Source organism: Cetorhinus maximus, chromosome 3, assembly GCF_964194155.1.
Source record: "Cetorhinus maximus chromosome 3, sCetMax3.hap1.1, whole genome shotgun sequence".
NCBI classification, from domain to species: domain Eukaryota; kingdom Metazoa; phylum Chordata; class Chondrichthyes; order Lamniformes; family Cetorhinidae; genus Cetorhinus; species Cetorhinus maximus.
This window is the reverse complement of record NC_135881.1, coordinates 122,506,168-122,524,994: the sequence shown is the minus strand read 5'-3', so window position 1 is coordinate 122,524,994 and position 18,827 is coordinate 122,506,168. Positions and strand designations below refer to the sequence as shown.

Sequence of the window (18,827 nt, the reverse complement as noted above, 5' to 3'; positions counted from 1 at the left end):
TCCTGCTTTTGACTCTGCTGCCATGCACTACTTATCTCCACTTTGTTTCACAGGGAGCTCTGCCAAGCGACCGACACCCTCAGCCAGCCAGTCCCTCAGCTCCATCCACATCCTCGCCTCCAAAGAGGACACCTCCTCCATTAAAGAGCTGGAAATAAGCAGCCTAGAAGACCCGTCACAGTGCTTACCCACACCGTGCATCAGCAGAGATTCACACACCTCAGTGGGACCTAGATCCAAATCAGGCTCTGGTTCACAATCTTGTGGTCACCACACGGACACATGTCCAAAGCAGGAGGAGGCAGGTTCAAACGAGCTTCCCGGCACTCAGAGGACTGCTGGAAAAGAGGCATCTGTGAGGTCTGAGTCAGATGATGAGCCTCTGGATTCGGCCTTCCAACTTATCCTGGAGAGTCAGCAGAAGGCGGGGGAACATCACGCAGAGCTATTGGAAGCCCTCAACAGAGTGGTACGCGAGTCAGAGGAGTGTGTCCGCCTGCTCTCTGATGAAGTGGTGCCCACATGCCCATCCCCTCAAGGAGTCAGGCCGGAGCCCTTGGACACCCAAAGGGAGGAGGACAGGCAGCTGGACACCCTGGGTCATCCACTCAGGAATTTCAGAGGTTGTCCACTGCCTCCAAGTCCCCATTGCCTGTGACCCCCTCAACCTTATTCTCTGTCTTCGCAGAGGGAGCAGCTGGCCCACAGAAGGACAGTCAGAGCAAGCTGGGGCCCCCAAGGTCTCGGCTCTCCAGAGGACCCACGCTAATGTCATCAGAGGCAACAGGGCCAACCATTGCACAGGTTGTCTCCACCTCTGCTGCGGATGTCAGGGCAGCAGCTAGAAATGTAAGGCCTAGAAAAGTTAAGAAATTCTGACCACAGTTGGTTTCACGGGTGAGCACATTTTGTTACTTTATAATGTGAAAATATATTCACTTTCACTGAATAACGTGTATTGGTGTCTTTCAGTTTCATTAAAGGCTTCGCGCGTTACCCCTGCAATCTCCACCCCCCCCCAACCACTAGCAGTTCAGCTGCACACAGCAGGCCCACGAGTGATTCTGGAGGGAGAAGTGTGTGTGGCAGGGCCTTTCAGAGCCTCATGCAAGCACTCTCCCACACACACGGATCCTTCACTTTTCACACTCATTTCAATCAGTATTTTCAATGCTGCCTGCTGGGGTTCATTTTCAGTTGTCCAACTGAGCTGACCTGCATCTCTGCCCATTCACTGTAACACTCCCATGCAGCACCTGTTCCCGCCCACCATGAGTCCCCTTTCACTTTCAGATTTGCAAGCATGGTGCGTTTAACATTCTTCTTCAGGTTCCCCATTCTTTCCCCTTCCCCAGTCACCCATGTCCTTTTCCCCATCACTATTGACTCCACGTCCCGGCATCGCCTTCCACGTCCCCACCGTCACTTACCAGCCACAACCCTTTTCTTTCAAGGATGTCCAGGTGAATGTGCACGTACCCTACCTTCCCAAAAATCCTAGCCCAATCCACATTAACCTTCCCGAGCTCCTCCTTCCCACCCCCAGGGTTTGTATCTGCCTCCGAGTCCCCACAAGCCACCCTTGCTGCCCCTTCTACTGATACTATCGCACCCTCCGACTGTACCACCTCAATCTTCCACCCTGCCCCAGGAGTCAGTCATAAACTCCACAGACCCCTCCCTTGCATGTTCACGTGGACACCCCTCCCCCCTCCGGACTCATTTCCCCAATTGGAACTCCTTCCCCACTTTGTCCTCGTTCACCCCCCAGCCCCCACCCGGACTCCTCTCTCCCCCAGACTCCTTACCCCACCCCCTTACTCCTTCCCCCTTCCTAACTCCTTCCTCCAGTCTTACTCCTCCCCCTCGCCAGACTGTTTCCTCCACTCATACTTCTTCCTCCAGCCTTACTTCTTCCCCCTTCCTCAATTCTTCTTCGGCCCCTACTCCTTCCCCTCTCCAGACTCCTTCCTCCTACTGGATTCATTCCTCACCCCTGGACTCCTTCTCCTCTCTGGACTCCTTCCCTCCTCCAAACTCCTTCCCTTACACCTTCCTCCTCCCTTACATCTACTTCCCCAGTTGCCTTATTCTCCCCCATTACCCCCTCCTCCCCTTGTACTCCCTCCCACCTCCCAACCTCACCCCCTGACACCTTCGTTCCCCCCTCTCAACCTCACCCCTTCCGACACCTTTGTTCCCTGCCTCCCAACCTCACCTTCACGATGCCTTCCTCTCCCACTCACAGCTGGACCTTCCTCTGCATCCACTCGATGATCATCCATAACACGGCCAAGACACTGAAGTCCCAAAGCAGACTGTCAATGGTGACCTTCCACCTTCCATGAGCTATTTCGCGGCCGTGCCATGCCCATGAGAATCCACTCAGCATGTAATGGATGTTCCTCCGGAGTCCCGTTGCTGTTGGGCTTCAGCACCTTCTGCCCCTCGGATGTCTGCAATGTGAGCAAGGCCCTGACAGTAATTCCCAAATTCTGTATGTCACACTTGTCATGACGTGTTCTGCACTGACGTGTTTTCCTGCCGATGTGGGGGATGATTCCGGCGAGCTGGGTTTACAATGATATGCACACGTATTACAATGAAGTTCCCGACATTCGATGGCGGGAAATGTGGCGCCATTGTTGGGCGGAGCGGCTGATTGCAAACTGGTTTCAAAACCGATTTTTGGCCTTCCCACCATATTGTCCACTCGACAGTGGGTTTAATGGCAGGTGGGGGGAAGCAATGCGGTGGGAGCTCAAAAATTGGTTTCACACTGGCGTAAAGTGACGGCGGGATCTTCCACACCCACCTGCCATGGTGGATCACAGTTTCCACCAGATGCCAGCGTGAAACTGATTTGCATCCCCTAATGGGATGCAGATGAAGGCCCGACCGGAATCGCCGCCCCCACCCCCCACGTCCAATTGTCAATGACGCCAGCAGGAAGTCACGCCGGTCCAGAACACGTCTGGACCAAGGTGGCTTATAAATGTCAGCACTCACCTTAAGAAGGCCTTGGGCAGCTCGTGGAGTTCAGAACAAGATGGAGGCCTCCAGCAACTGGACCCTGGAACGCCACTGGAGCAGCAACGGGTGGGTGGAGTGCCAACCACGTGGACCTTCTCTGCGTAGCAGCATCCAGAGGGTTGTTGTTCTTGGTGCAGCAACTTCTTCCAGGGATCAGGTCTTCAACCAGAAACCTCTTCCAGGGATTGTTTCTTCAATCAGCAATTTCTCCCAAGTTTCAGATCTTCAAGCTGCAGGTGGAAGGCTGCAGCAGGTACTGTTTGGTGGCGAAGGTCTGTGGAGGGGGTGGGTGGGGGTGCGGTCAAAAGATGGGCGGGAGAAGAATGAAGAGGTGGGGCTGCTGTGCAGGCCTAGAGGGGGACGGGGAAGTTGGGGGTGTCAGGGGAAAGAGAGAGATTCAGCGGGGGTCTTGCAATGATTGAGCTGGTACAGAGCAGGAGGCTGGGAAGGGCCATGTTGGGTTGCGGGGTTGGGGGCTGGGGCAGGAGCTATTGTGAAGGGGCATATAGAGGGTGTGAAAGTGCATGGCGGGTGTAGAGGTGTGAAGAGGTTCACAGGGAGGGGTTGATGGAGTCAATGGTGGATTCCTGGGGGGAAAACTGAGGGTAACCAATGAAGGAGGGGATGGTGGGAGTTGGTAGAGTGGGAGGGTGAGGGTGCGACTATGTCGTGTGATGGGGCGCCAAGGGTTGTTTGTGGTGATGTGGGAAGTGACTCGAATTGGGGGGGGGAGGGGGGTGGCATGTCTATCATAATGGGGATGGATTTTCAGGAAGGATGGGGACCTCTACATTAACCTCGACATGATGGAAGGCGTTGGGAGAGGGTGAAGGGTGACAGTGGGGAGGTCGCAGGTCATTCCGGGGGTGGGGTCAATGGTTATGGGGGAGAGGGTGTGGGTGACTGGGGGAGGGGAAAGGTGTTAAAGTACAGCTTGAATGTTACTACCACCATGGCTGGGTGCAACTATGCAGAGCCTCATGGTGGAGGTCTCAAGATACTGTATGGGAGTTGGGTCATCGGGGGTGGGTGGAGATGCAGGTCAGCTCAACTGGGCAACAGAAGGGGAATCCCAGCATGTAGTTTTCACAATGCTAGGACCCTGGGACCGATGAGAGTGTGAAGGGCAAACGCTCAGCATTTGCGTGGGAGACTTCTTGCACATGGCTCACAAGGGTCCTGTCAAAGGCCTTTGCCTCCCTGCACATGCCTGATTCCAGGGGTCAGGGTGTCCCCAGGAAGATGAAGAGGGAGGGGGGTGCACAAAGGCTGAAGGACTATTGCAAATACACCACATTAGACATGATTAAAATGCAAGTGAACCATATTTACTAAAGTTTGACATGTACGACATTCAAACGTGCAACCACTTGGGAATTCTGAACTTTTCTCTCCCTACCACCCAGTGCTCCCCTTGACATCTGCAGCAGGGGTGGAGGCAGCCTACTGACCCATTGGCCCTGTTGCTTTGGATGACCTTGGCAGCCATTCTCTGGAGACCCGAGGCCTGGAGGACCCCGGCTTACTTTGGCTGTTCTGCTGTGGTCCAGCTGCCCCATCTGCAATGATAAGGGACGAGGTTGTAGAGGTCACAGGCAAAGGGGTTTGGAAAGGCCGGGCAACCTCAGTGAGTCCTGAATGGATGACCTAGGGGTGTCCTGCTGCCGCTCCCCCTCCCTTTGGATGCCCAAAGGCCCTGCCTGACTCCTTGAGGGGAAGGGACATTTGTAGGGAGGTCCCACTATAAAAGCTGCCCCCATGGCTACAACAATGGAGTGCAGGTCTGCGTGCAACTCTGGCAGAATCTGTTGGACTAGGATCTCTGTGGAGGCCGCCACCTTCCCCATTGTGCACAGGTCGGCACCGCTTCATCAGCCAGCAGGTGGACAGCCTCTTCCACCTCGCATGCCACCTTGTTGAGGGCCTCCAACACCTCTGCCTGAAGTTCCCCTGCCTATTGCTGACTCGCCACCATCAGTTGGAAGGCCGATTCCAGAGGCCTGTCATCAGATTCGGGCCTTGCAGATGCCTTTTCCCTAGCACTCCTCCAAGTGCCGGTGAGCTTAGCTGACCCTGCCTCTTCCTGCTGCTGACACATATATGTACAGAGACCACCAGAATGTGAGACCCTTCCCACATTAGAACTAATACTGACCAAGGTGTGTGTCTCTGGGCTGCTGGAGGGTGCAGGTGTCTGCTGTGGTGCCTTGACAGGGGCACTTTCTTCATCAGCAATGTCCTCGCTCCTCTCCGGGCTTGTGTTAGAGCTGGACACGGCTTCCTGAGTCTCAGGCCTTGCTCTATTCCTGGAGGCACCTGAAAGTGAGAGAGAAGAGCACAAGTGGCTGCATGAGCTGCCTCCAACATGGAGGGTCCCTTGTTCCTGAGGCTTCTATGACACGCATGGATCCTTACTGGATGGAGGCCGAAAGCCAATCTCTCCATTTCCAATGGTCCTGTCCCGCTCCACCCCTGCCAGCTAGGCTGCCCGCTCCTCGAAATCAGTGAACTTTTTCAACTGTAGCCAGTCCCTTCCCATCTTCTCCCTCTCTTGACAATTATGGCTTAACTTCTCCTGCGCAAAGAGAGAAGATGGGATTGAGAGCAATTGTATTTATCATTTAATTGTATGTTGCAATTTCACATATCTTCTTTACAAATAATCCACTGGATTATGTGCCATGTGATTGATGCACTGCAGGTTGTCCGGAAGGGTTCTGGGCCAGCACATTCCAGAGCGGTGAGGCCATGTTAGAAGGATAAGGCTCAGACAGGTGTGTCATTAGCAGTGCTTGCTGGTGCCCTCAACACCTGACCCCCTTCCACCCGTTTCTCCTGCCACCTTCCACACAGCATTTGAGGTCCCTGTGTGGAAGGGTGAGAGGCGCACTGTGGCCTCTCCACCCTGCGGAGTGGAGGGACTGCATTAGGGCTATGAGGCATGACCTTATCAAGTTGCCACTGAGGCCCATGTCCCTGGAACATTCATTGAGGTGAGCGTGAGCAGCTGAGGGCTCACTTACCCTGGTGGCGAGATGAGGTCATTCATCCTTTTTTGGCATTGCAGGGCAGTCGTCTCCTGGAGGCCCTGGGCACTGACTGCTCTAGAGACATGTTCCCATGAAAGGTTTGTCTCCCTGCTCAGCCTCCTCCTCCCACTCGCTGGATAGAGGCGTCCCCCCTGGCCTCCACTTGGACGAGGAGGATGCCCAGGGAGGCGTCGCTGAGCTTGGGTGCCAGAGGTCCCTGTCATCTTCTGGCCATCTCTTCAATCAGCCTGATGGGTGAGTTGCTGTCTGGACACCTTTTAAATACGATGCCCGAATATTACAGGGCAGAGGGCTCCATCCAGCCCGTCCCGCCGCGCAATATGTCGGGAAACCCCCGACTGCATAATTAATGAGGTGGGGGTCACATGTTACAGCGTGAATTCCCGCAGCCTCCTTGGCGTGAAACACCCCACCCCGTACCTGGCCCCGCCATAGGACATAGTCCTGGAAGGAAAAACTCCGCCTGTAGTATATTTTAAACAGCTATCTTGTTGTTTGTAATTCAGTTAAGGAAATGATCCAAGGGTTTATTTTAATTGACTTTGGTCCTCTCCACATTCGACATTTGCCTCACCAGCAGCAGTTCTAAGGTAAACCCTGGGAAGGTTGGGGTTGGGAGGTTGAGAGGGTGAGGAAACAGGATGAGGGACTGAGTAGAGGTCAGCAGCAGAACACAGTAATGCTAAGAAAACAGGAGGAGACTTTTGCTGCTGTTGGCTCCACATTAAAGTAAGCATTTATTTTAAAAAAGCTTCCCTCTTAGCAGTGCTTGACCTCATCCTCAACAAACTGCCTGCCACAGCTTCATTTGTCCATGACAGTATCGGTAGGAGTGACCACTGCACAGTCATTGTGGAGACGAAGTCCCGCCTTCACACTGAGGATACCCTCCTGTTCTGTGGCACTACCACCATGCTAAATGGGATAGATTTCGAACAGATCTAGCAACTCAAAACTGGGTATCCATGAGACGCTGTGGGCCATCAGCAGCAGCAGAATTGTACTTGAACACAATCTGTGACCTCATGGCCCGCCATATCCCCCACTCTACCATTACCATCAAGCGAGGGGATCAACACTGGTTCAACAAAGAGTGCAGGAGGGCATGCCAGGAGCAGCACCAGGCATATCTAAATATGAGGTGACAACCTGGTGAAGCTATAACACAGGACTGCTTACATGCCAAACAGCATAAGCAGCAAGTGATAGACAAAGCTAAGCGTTACCACAACCAATGGATCAGATCTAAGCTCTGCAGTCCTGCCACATCCAGTCATGAATGGTGGTGGACAATTAAACAACTCGTTAGAGGAGGAGGCTCCACAAATATCCCCATTCTCAATGATGGTTGAGCCCAGTACAGTGCAAAGGATAAGGCTGAAGCATTTGCTACAATCTTCAGCCAGAAGTGCTGAATGGATGATCCGTCTCCAGCCAGAAGTGCTGAATAGATGATCCATCTCGGTCTCCTCCAGAGATCCCCAGCATCACAGACGCCGGTCTTCAGCCAATTCAAATCACTCAACATGATATCAAGAAACGGATGAAGACACTGGATGCTGGAAAGGCTATGGGCCCTGACAATATTCTGGCAATAGTACTGAAGACTTGTGCTCCAGAACTTGCTGCGCCCCTAGCCAAGCTGTTACAGTACAGCTACAATACTGGCATCTACCCGGCTATGTGGAAAATTGCCCAGGTTTATCCTGTAAATAAAAAGCAGGACAAATCCAACCTGGCCAATTACTGCCCCATCAGTCTACTCTCAATCATCAGTAATGTAATGGAAGGGGTCATCAACAGTGCTATCAATCATCACTTGCTCAGCAATAACCTGCTCACTGATGCCCAGTTTGGGTTCTGCCAGGGCCACTCAGCTCCTGACCTCATTACAGCCTTGGTTCAAATATGGACAAAAGAGCTGAACTCCTGAGGTGAGGTGAGAGTGACTGCCCTTAACATCAAGGCAGCATTTGACCACGTGTGACCCGGGAGCCCCAGCAAAACTGGAATCAATGGGAGTCAGGGAGAAAACTCCATTGGTTGGAGTGATACCTAGCACAAAGGAAGATGGTTGTGGTTTTGGAGGTCAGTCACCTCAGCTCCAGGACATCACTGCAGGAGTTCCTTAGGGTAGTGTCCTCGGCCCAACCATCTTCATCTGCTTCATAAGGTCAGAAATGGGGATGTTCACTGATGATTGCACAATGTTCAGCACCATTCGTGACTCTTCAGATACTGAAGCTGTCCATGCCCAAATGCAGCAAGACCTGGACAGGCCAGGCTTGGGCTGACAAGTGGCAATAACATTCATCCCACACAAATGTCAGGAAATGACCATCTCTAACAAGAGAGAATCTAACCATTGCCCTTTGAAGTTCAATGGCATTACAAATGCTGAATCCCCCACTATCAACATCCTGGGTGTTACCATTGAGCAGAAACTGAACTAGACTAGCCATGTAATACTGTGGCTACAATAGGCTAGGAACCCTGGGACGAATAATTCACCTCCTGATTCCCCAAAGCTCATCCACATCTACAAGGCACAAGTCAGGAGTGTGATGGAATACTCCCCACTTGCCTGGATGAGTGCAGCTCCTACAACACTCCAGAAGCTTGACACCGTCCAAGACAAAGCAGCCCACATGATTGGCACCACATCCACAAACATTCACTCCCTCCACAACCGATGCACAGTAGCAGCAATGTGTACCATATACAAGATGCACTGCACATACTTACCAAGGCTCCTTGGACATCACCTTCCAAACCCACAACCACTACCATCTAGAAGGACAAAGGCAGCAAATAGATGGGAACACCACCACCTGGAAGTTCCCCTCCAAGTCTCTCACCATCCTGAATTGGAAATAAACCGCCGTTCCTTCACTGTCACTGGGTCAAAATCCTGGAACTCCCTTCCTATCAGCACTGTGGGTGCACCTACACCACATGGACTGCAGCAGTTCAAGAAGGCAGCTCACCACCAGCTCAAAGGCAACTAGTGATGGGCAATAAATGCTGGCCTAGCCAGCGACGCCCACGTTCCCTGAATGAATAAAAATAAAGTGCCCTCTGGTTTAAGGACAACTGTTTAGGCTTCATATGGCCTCGGTAATGTTGAAATCAGTCGATTACTTTGGCTCTATGAGCTGAGGGGGAGAAATGCACAGATGTTGCAGTCTCCATTTAAATGATGTTTCCTGGGCACTTCTGAGACCATAACATTGCCTTTTTTCTCCTGATGCTGATCTCCATGTGAAAGGATGGGTAAGATCTCTGCTCAGTTCTCTGCCTGAGGCACAAAGTAAGCGGTTTGTGCGAACTTTATAGTTGGATTCATTCTTCACTTCGTCTTCCTCTGAGTTTGGGTTTTGATGCCATTCGGAACTTCCTTTGTTGAATTGGAGGATTCACTGTGTAAAATCAGGAGAGAATCCATATGGTTCAGCCAGACCAATGTTTATTGTGTTAGAACGTAGAGAAGAGCAAAAAGTTCTGCATTGTCATCATTTTTATGCAGAATAGTGGTATATTAACACACAGTGTACAAATTGTTTAAAATATCATTTCTGCATTGGAAGCCTTATTTAACTTAAAGCCAAAAAATGTTGTTTGAGGAACAACTGTACAAGAAACAGCTCCAGAATTTGCCTCCAGGGTTGTCTACAAATCAAACCCATGAAAGACTCATTTGTAATCGTACTGAAGTATGTACTCTCTAAATAGTAAAAAAAAAAGAAAAAAAGTTGCATCTATATGCCTTTCACTGTCTCACACCATCACTGCATTTTTGGAATGTAGTCTCTGTTGCAATGTATCAAACATTGCAGCCAGTTTGCATACAACAAGATCCCAGAAAAAAGAAATGAGATAATAAACAGATAATCTGTTTTAGTGATCTCCTTTGAGGGGTTAAAATTGGTCAGGACATTGAAATGGACTCTCCTGATCTCCTTAAAAAAATACTTTTGGATCTATCATGTCCACCTAAGAGAGGAGATGCAGCATTGGTTTGATGTCAAAAGACAGCACTGCAACAGTTCACAGAATTACAGAATTTTAATGACACAGAAGGAGCCCATTCGGCCCATCGTGTCTGCACCGGCTCTCCAAATGAATACTATGACCTAGTGCCAATGCCCTGCCTTTTCCCTGTACCCCTGCACATTGTTTCTATTCAAATAATCATCTAATGCCCCTCTTGAATGCCTTGACTGAACCTGCCTCCACGTCATTTCCAGGCAGTGCATACCAGACCCAAACCACTCATTGTGTGAAAAAGTTTTTTCTCACATCACATTTGCTTCTTTTGCAAATCACTTTAAATCTGTGCCCTCTTGTTCTTGATCCTTTTACGAGCAAGAATAATTTCTCCCTATCTACTCTGTCCAGCCCCCTCATGATTTTGAACATCTCTATCAAATCTCCTCTAAGCCACCTTCTCTCCAAGGAGAGCAGCCCCAACCTCTCCAATCTATCTCCGTAACTGAAGTTTCTCACCCCTGGAACCATTCTTGTAAATCTCTTCTGCACTCTCTCCAATTTGTTCACATCCTTCCTATAATGTGATGCCCAGAGCTGTACACAATACTCCAGCTGCAGTCTAACAAGTGTCTTATATAAATTCACCATGCCCTACTTGATCTTGTACTCAATGCCCCTATTAATAAAGACCAAGATACTATATGCATTATTAACTGCTTTCTCCACCTGTCCTGCCACCTTCAATGATCTATGCGCATATACACACAGGTCTTTCTGCTCTGCACCCCCTTCAAAATTTCACCCCTTATTTTAAATTGTCTGTCGATGTTCTTTCTATCAAAATGCAATACCTCACACTTCTCCACATTGAACTTCATCTGCCACCTATTTTCCCACTCCACCAACTTGCCTATATCCTTTTGAAGTTCTGCACTGTCCTCCTCACAGTTTACAACGCTCCCAAGTTTCGTATCATCCACAAACTTTGAAATTGTCCCCTGCACACCAAGGTCGAGATCATTAATATATATCAGGAAAAGCAAGGGTCTGAATACCAACCCCTGGGGAACTCCACTACAAACCTACATATCCACGTTGCTACTGTCCCTTTTATTCCATGAGCAATAACTTTTCTCACAGGTCTGTTGTCTGGCACTGTATCAAATCCCTTTTGGAAGTCCATGTACATCACATCAACAGCATTACCCTCATCGACCTTTTCTGTCACCTCTTCAAAAAACTCCAGCAAGTTAGTTAAACATGATTTCTCCTTTAGAAATCTATGCTGGCTTTTCCTCATCATCCAATACTTTTCCATGTGACTACTAATTCTATCCCAAATAATTGTTTCTAGAATCCTACCCGCCACTGAAGTTAAACCGACTGGTCTGTAATTGCTGGGTTTATCCTTACAACCTTTTTTGAACAAGGGCGTAATGATTGCAATTCTCCAGTCCTCAGGCACCACCCCTGAATCTAGGGAAGACTGGAAAATTATGGCCAGTGCCCCTGCAATTTCTACTCTCTCTTCCTTCAATATCCTTGAATGCATCTCATCCGGTCCTAGTGCCTTGTCAACTTTAAGTACCGACAATCTATTCAACACTTCCTCCTTATCAATTTTGAACCCTTCTAATGACTGAGTTTCATCATCTGTCACCGTAGCTTGGGTAGCATCTACCTCCTTGGTAAAGACGGATGCAAAGTATTCATTTAATACCTCAGCCATGGCCTATTAGTCCATGTACAAATTCCCTTTTAGGTCCCTAATCAGTCCTACTCCTTTTACTATTTATATGACTATAGAAGACTTTGGGATTCCCCTTTATGTTGGCTGCCAGTCTTTTCTCATAATCCCTCTTCGCTTCTCTAATATGCTTTTTCACCTTCCCTCTGAGCCTTCTGTATTCCTCTTGGTTCTCTATTGTATTTTCTACCTGATATCTGTTATAAGCACGCTTTTCGTCTTTATCTTAATTTCTATCTCCTTTTCCATCCAGGGAGCTCTGGATTTGTTTGCCCTACCATTCCCTTTTGATGGAATATACCTTGACTGTGCTAGAACCAATTTTTTTTTTTTGAAGGTAGCCCATTGCTCAGCTACAGTTTTTCCTGCCATTCTTTGGTTCCAGTTTATCTGGCCCAGCTCTGTTCTTGCCCCGTTAAAGTCAGCTTTCGTCCAGTTAATTTTTCTTACTCTGGATTACCTATCGTCCTTTTCTATCATCAACCTAAAACGTACAATACAATGATCACTGTCTCCTAAATGTTCCCCCACTGACACTTGATCTACTTGGCCTACCTCATTTCCAAGAACCAGGTCCAACAGTGCGTCTTTTCTTGTTGGATTGGACACATACTGCTGTAGAAAGTTCTCCTGAACACAACCTAGGAAAATTTGCCTCTCTCTGTCCTTTAAACTACCACTGTCCCAGTCTACATTCGGGTAATTAAAGTCCCCCATTATAACTATTCTATAACGCTTGCATCTTTCTGCAGTTTCCCTGCAGATTTGTCCTTCTACGTCTTCCTTACTATTTGGCGGTCTATAGACTACACCGAGCAATGTAATTGCACCCTTTTTGTTCCTTAGCCCTAACCAAATTGATTCTGTCCTTGAACCCTCTGGGACATCTTCTTTCTCCAGCACTGTAATGCTCTCCTTAACCAATACCGCCACCCCTCCTCCTTTCCTTCCTTTCCTATCTCTTCTGAACACCTTGTACCCAGGGATATTTAACACCCAGTTCTGCCCTTCCTTGTGCCAGGTCTCTGTTATTGCCACAACATCATATTTCCACATGGCAATCTGCACCTGTAACTCCCCAATCCTATTTGCTGTGCTCCGTGCATTCACATACATGCATAGTAACCCTGATTTAGATTTTAGCAAAATACTGCCAATGCTGGAAATCTGAAACCAAAACAGAATATGCTGGAAAAACTCAGCAGCTCTAGCAGACCAAATTCAGCAGACCTGCTGAGTTTTTCCAGCATTTTCTGACTAGCTCCCTAAATTCTGATTGTAGGACCACATCCCCTTTCTTACCTATGTCACTATTACCAATGTGGACCACGATTTCTGGCTATTCATCCTCCCCCAGTAGAATGTCCTGCAGCCATTCTGTGACCTCCTTGACCCTGGCACCAGGGAGACAATATACCATCCTGGAGTCACGCCTACGGCCACAGAAATGCCTGTCTGCTCGCCTAACTAATGAATCCCCATATCACTATTACTTTTTCATTCTTCTTCCTCCCCTCCTGAGCTGAGCCGCTTATGGTGCCACAAACTTGGCTCTGACTGCACTCCTCTGAGGAACCAGCGCCCTCACCAGCTTCCAAAATGGAAAAATGATTTGTCAGCGGGAACCCAGGGCACTCCTGCACTACCTGCCTACTTCTCTTGGACTGCCAGGTGGTCACCCATTCCCTCTCTGTCTCCAGGCCCTTAAGCTGTGGTGTGACCATCTCTCTGAACGTGTTATCCACGTAGCTCTCAGCCTCACAGATGTGCCACAGTGACTCCAGCCGCTGCTTGAGCTCTGAAACCTGGAGCTCAAATTTCTGCAGCTGGCAGCACTTCCTGCACATGACCGGCAGCGTCCATAACTTTGCACATATTACATGACGTGCATACCACTTGACTGAGCTGCCCTGCCATGTCTTAAATCTACTTCCCTTACATTAGCTTTATTCTACTTTGGATTATTTACATAACTTCATTATATTGGCCCTAAATTTCCCTTATTCTTGGCACTTCTCAGTTAAATCCAAGTATAGTTACTTGTTTAAAAAATTACACTTTTCTAATTTATTCACCAGGTCCTACTTAGCAAAGCCACCACTCTTCATTCTGAGGAAAGGTAGAAAAGGAAACAAGCACTTCCTCCCTCCTCGCCGAACTCCCTCAGTTACCAAACTCGCTCTGTCACCTCTGCTCTCGAACTCTCGCCACTTCGCGCACTGTTTTTATAGTTCATCTGCTCTCCTCTAGGTGCTGCTAACAGCCTGGCTTGGGGTCCTCCTCTCACACTCTCCTCTAGGTGCTACTGGCTGCCTGTCCCAGGGTCATTCTCTCACACCCTCCTCAGCTCAGCATTCCCTCAATACTTTAAGAAACTGTCAGCCTAGATTTTGTGCTCAAGTCTCTTGAGTAGAACTGAAATATTACACAGAAAGAAGTTAAACATCAGGGGTAAAGGAGAGTGAACATGCAGGTACCTTTTGGTTCTGTTGAGTTATTTCATTAAATAATAGACACTTGCTTTTCATCGGTGCATACATTGTTAACACGAGGACATATACTGACTTTCTTTGTTTGTGTTTCCTTTGCAGCAGGAACTGATTTATTACACATTCCACAGAGGGAACACCACGGCCAACCTTGACTTTCTGCTGCAGCGGTGCAATGAAGTTCAACTGTGGGTTTCTACTGAAGTCCTCCTCTGCAGCCAGCTGTCCAAACGTGTGCAGCTTGTCAAAAAGTTCATAAAGGTTGCTGCTCAGTAAGTGAAAATGGCAGTCTGTACAAATAATTCATGTAAGGATTTCAAAACAAGAACAATCTCAAGGTCATTGCGTTTCCAGGACACATCTGCAGTGCTCATTGTCCTTGAGGCCTGTTTTCGGCAAAGCTTTTAGAACCACAGAATCATAGAGCCATAGAGGCCATTCAGCCCATCATGTCTACACCAGCCAAAAAAAATAGGAAGAAAAGTAACAAGCCACTCATTTGAATCCCACTTTCCAGCACCTGGTCTATAGCCTTGCAGGTTACAGCACTTCAGATGCAGACCCAGGTACCTTTTAAATGGGTTGAGCATTCCAGCCTCAACCACCAATTTAGGCAGTGATGTCTGGATGCCCAACACTCTCTGGGTGAAAATGTTCTTCCTCATAACCCCCTAATCCTTCTACCAAGCACCTTAAATCTATGCCCCCTGGTAATTGACCCCTCAGCTAGGGGAAACAAGTCTTTCCTGTCTACCCTATCTAGGCCCCTCATAATTTTGTATAATGTGGGAAAATATGAAATTGTCCATTTTGTCAGGAAAAATAAAAGAAGCATATTATCTAAATGGTGAGAGATTGCAGAGCTCTGAGGTGCAGAGGGACCTGTGTGTTCTAGTGCTTGAATCTCAAAAGATTAGTCTGCAAGTATAGCAAGTAATTAAGAAAGCTAACAGAATGTTATCATTTATTGCAAGGGGAGTTGAATACAAAAGTAGGGGGGCTATGCTTCAGTTGTACAGGGCACCAGTAAGACCACATTTGGAGTACTGTTTACAGTATTGGTCACCTTATTTAAGGAATATTGTAAATGCGTTGGAAGCAATTCAGAGAAGCTTTACCAGACTAATACCTGGAATGGGTGGGTTGTCTCATGAGGAAAGGTTGGACAGACTAGGCTTATATCCACTGGAGTTTAGAAGTGTAAGAGACGACTTGATTGAAACATATAAGATCCTGACAGGTTGGATGTGGAGAGGATGTTTCCTTTTGTGGGAGAATCCAGAACTAGGGTTCACTGTTCAAAAATAAGGGGTTGCCCAATTTAAACAGAGATGGGGTGAAATGTTTTCACTCAGAGGGCTGTGAATCTTTGGAACTCTCTTCCTGAAATGGTGATGGAAACAGAGTCTTTGAATATTTTTAAGGCAGAGGAGGATAGATTCTTGGTAAGCAAGGTGGGTGATAGGTTTTCGGGGATAGGCGGGATGCGGATTTCAGGTTACTATCAGATCAGCCATAATCTCATTAAATGGCGGAGCAGGCTCAAGGGGCTGAATGGCCTACTCCTGCTTCTTTTTCGTACATATGTTCAATTAGGTCACCTATCAGCCTCCTCTTTTCTAAGGAAAACAACTCTTGCTTATCCGATGTTTCTTCATAGCTGCAATTTTCAAGCCCTGGCAACATTCTTGTAATCCCCTCTATAACTCTTTCCATATCCGTCATGTCCTTCCTGTAATGTAGGGACCAGAACTGTACACAAAATTCCAGCTGTAGCTTAGCCAGTGTTCTATACAGTTCCACCGTTACATCCCTGCTTTTGTATTCAATACCTCGTCCAATCAAGGAAAGCATTCCATACGCTTTCTTTACCACTTTATCCACCTGTCCAGCCACCTTCAGGGACCTGTGGACATGCACTTCAATGTCTCTCACTTCCTCAACACCTCTCAATATCCTCCAATTTATTGAGTATTCCTTTGCTTTGTTTGCCCTCCCCAAATGCATTACCTCACACTTTTCCAGATTGAATTCCATTTGCCACTTTTCCGCTCACTCAACCAAACCATTGATATAATTCTGGAGACAACAGCTATTCCCTTCACTATCAACTACACAGCCAAGTTTTGTGTCATCTGCAAATTTCCTAATCATGCCACCCACATTTAAGTCCAAATTATTAATATATGCAATAAACAGCAGGGGACTCAACACTTAGCCCTGTGGAACATCATTGGAAACCGCTTTCCATTCGCAAAAATATCCATCAACTGTTACCCTTTGTTTCCTGCTGCTGAGCCAATTTTGGATCCAACTCACCACCATCCCCAGTATCCCATAGGATCTGACTTTTCTGACCAGTCTGCCATGTGGGACCTTGTCAAATGCCTTACTAAAATCCATGTATCCACTGCATTACCCTCACCAATCCTAACTTGTTACTTCCTCAAAAAATTCTACTAAGTTAGTAAGACATGACCTTCCCTTAACAATACCATGCTGATTATTCCTGACCAATCGTGCCTTTCTAAGTGACAATTAATTTGCCCACCACTGAAGTCAGACTGACTGGCCTATAATTATTTGGCCCATTCCTCACACCCTTTTTAAATAATGGTACAACATTTGCAGACCTCCAATCCTCTGGTACCTCTCCTGTATTTAGTGAGGATTGGAAAATGATCACCAGAGCATCTGCTATTTCCTCCCTGGCTTCCTCTAACAGCCTAGGAAAGAATCCATCTGGTGCTGGTGACTTATCCACCTTCAAGGATGTCAGTCCCTCTAGTACATCCTCTCACTATGCTTAATGCATCTAATATTTCACACTCCTCCTTTTTAACTAGATTGTCTGTATCATCCCCCTCCTTAGTGAAGACAGAGACAAAGTACTCAGAGACAAAGTACCCTACCCGCATCTTCAGCATTAACGCACAAGTTACCATGTACATCTCTGACAGGCCCTACCCTTTTCTTAGTTACTCTCTTGCTTTTAATGTACTGGTAAATCATCTTTGGGTTTTCTTTGATTTTGTATCCTCTCTTTGCTTTCCTAATGCTTTCCTCTGTACTTTCTATACTCCTCTAGGCTTTCTGCAGTATTAAGCTTTTTGGGACTGTCATAAGCTTTATTTTCCTGCTTTATCTTGCCCTGTATGCTTCTGGATAATCAGGGGCTCGAGATTTGGCAGTACCGCCCTTTTTCTTTGTGGGGACAAGTCTACATTGTACCCGTAGAATCTCACCTTTGAATGCCTCCCACTGATTTGGTATTGTTTTCTCTTCTAGTATTTGTATCCAGTCCACTCTCACCAGTTCACCTCTCAGCTTTGTAGAGTCTGTCTTCCCCAATTTAGAACTTCTACTCCTTTTCTATCTTTGTCCTTTTCCATAATGATGCTAAATCTAACTGTATTATGGTCACCATCTCCAAAATGATGACCCACTGCTATTTCATCTAGAAGCCCAGCTTCATTTCCTAAGACTAAATCTAGAATTGCGCCCCCTCTTGTTGGGCGTGTTACATGCTGGCTGAAAAAGTTCTCTTGAATGTAGTGCTAGAATTTTGTGCCCTTTGCACCCTTCACATTGTTTGTATCCCAATTTTTCTTTGGCTAGGGAGCAAGAACTTTTCACCATTTTCATTACATCACACACAAACAACCTAACTACACATTTCCCTACAATTTGCATAGTTGCATCGTTGCATTTGCAAAATGCAGTTCCATCACTGTCTCTGAGTAAAAATTCTGGAAATCCCTCCCAGCAGCACTGTGGGTGTAACTACACCACATGGACTGCAACCATTCAAGATGGCGGATCGGCACCACCTTTTCAAGGGCAATTAGGGAAGGGTAATGAATGCTGACCCAGCCAGCGATGCCCACACCCTGTGAAAGAATAAAAAAAATTTTCTTAATAGTGGAGAATTTTATGAATATTTATGACACCTTTTGCAATAATGAGGGAGACATACAGAACAATTTTTTCAAAAACTACAGCTGAAAAATAATGAACTGTAACATAATTATCTTTCTGCTCTTTCTATTTGCATACAAAGAGTGATTTTCTAATTAGGCATTTGTCTCAAGAGACTTATAGCACAAGGAAATGTAACTAACATGCATGCAACTGAGCTGACAATTGCTGGAGGTCATTATGTTAATTAGTAATATCTACATTGCTAATTCAGATCCCTTCTTCTGTTGGGACAGCCTCACCAATGATGTCACCATCACATATGATCTAGGAGGCGATGGCTTAGCAGTAAGCAGCAGTATTGTCGCTGGGTAATAACCCAGAGACCCAGGGTAATGCTCTGGGGGCATGAGTTCAAATCCCACCATGGCAGATGGAATTAGAATTCCATTAAAAATCTAGAATTAAAAGTCTGGTGATGACCATGAAATCATTGTTGTAAAAACCCATCTGGTTCACCAAGATAAAAGCAAAATACTGCGGATGCTGGAAATCTGAAACAAAAACAGAAAATACTGGAAAAACTCAGTATCTGTGAAG

At 47.3% G+C, this 18,827-nt stretch overlaps 1 protein-coding gene across 2 annotated transcripts in view; it reads left to right on the top strand.

Annotated features, from left to right (window-relative positions):
- Positions 1-18,827, top strand: part of LOC144678872 (rap guanine nucleotide exchange factor 5-like) — a 282,112-nt gene that overhangs the window by 232,233 nt on the left and 31,052 nt on the right. For both annotated transcript variants that reach the window (XM_078538871.1, XM_078538872.1), the window contains exon 20: positions 14,412-14,581. In XM_078538871.1, the coding sequence (XP_078394997.1) occupies positions 14,412-14,581 (170 nt within the window). The remainder of the gene's footprint in view (positions 1-14,411; positions 14,582-18,827) is intronic.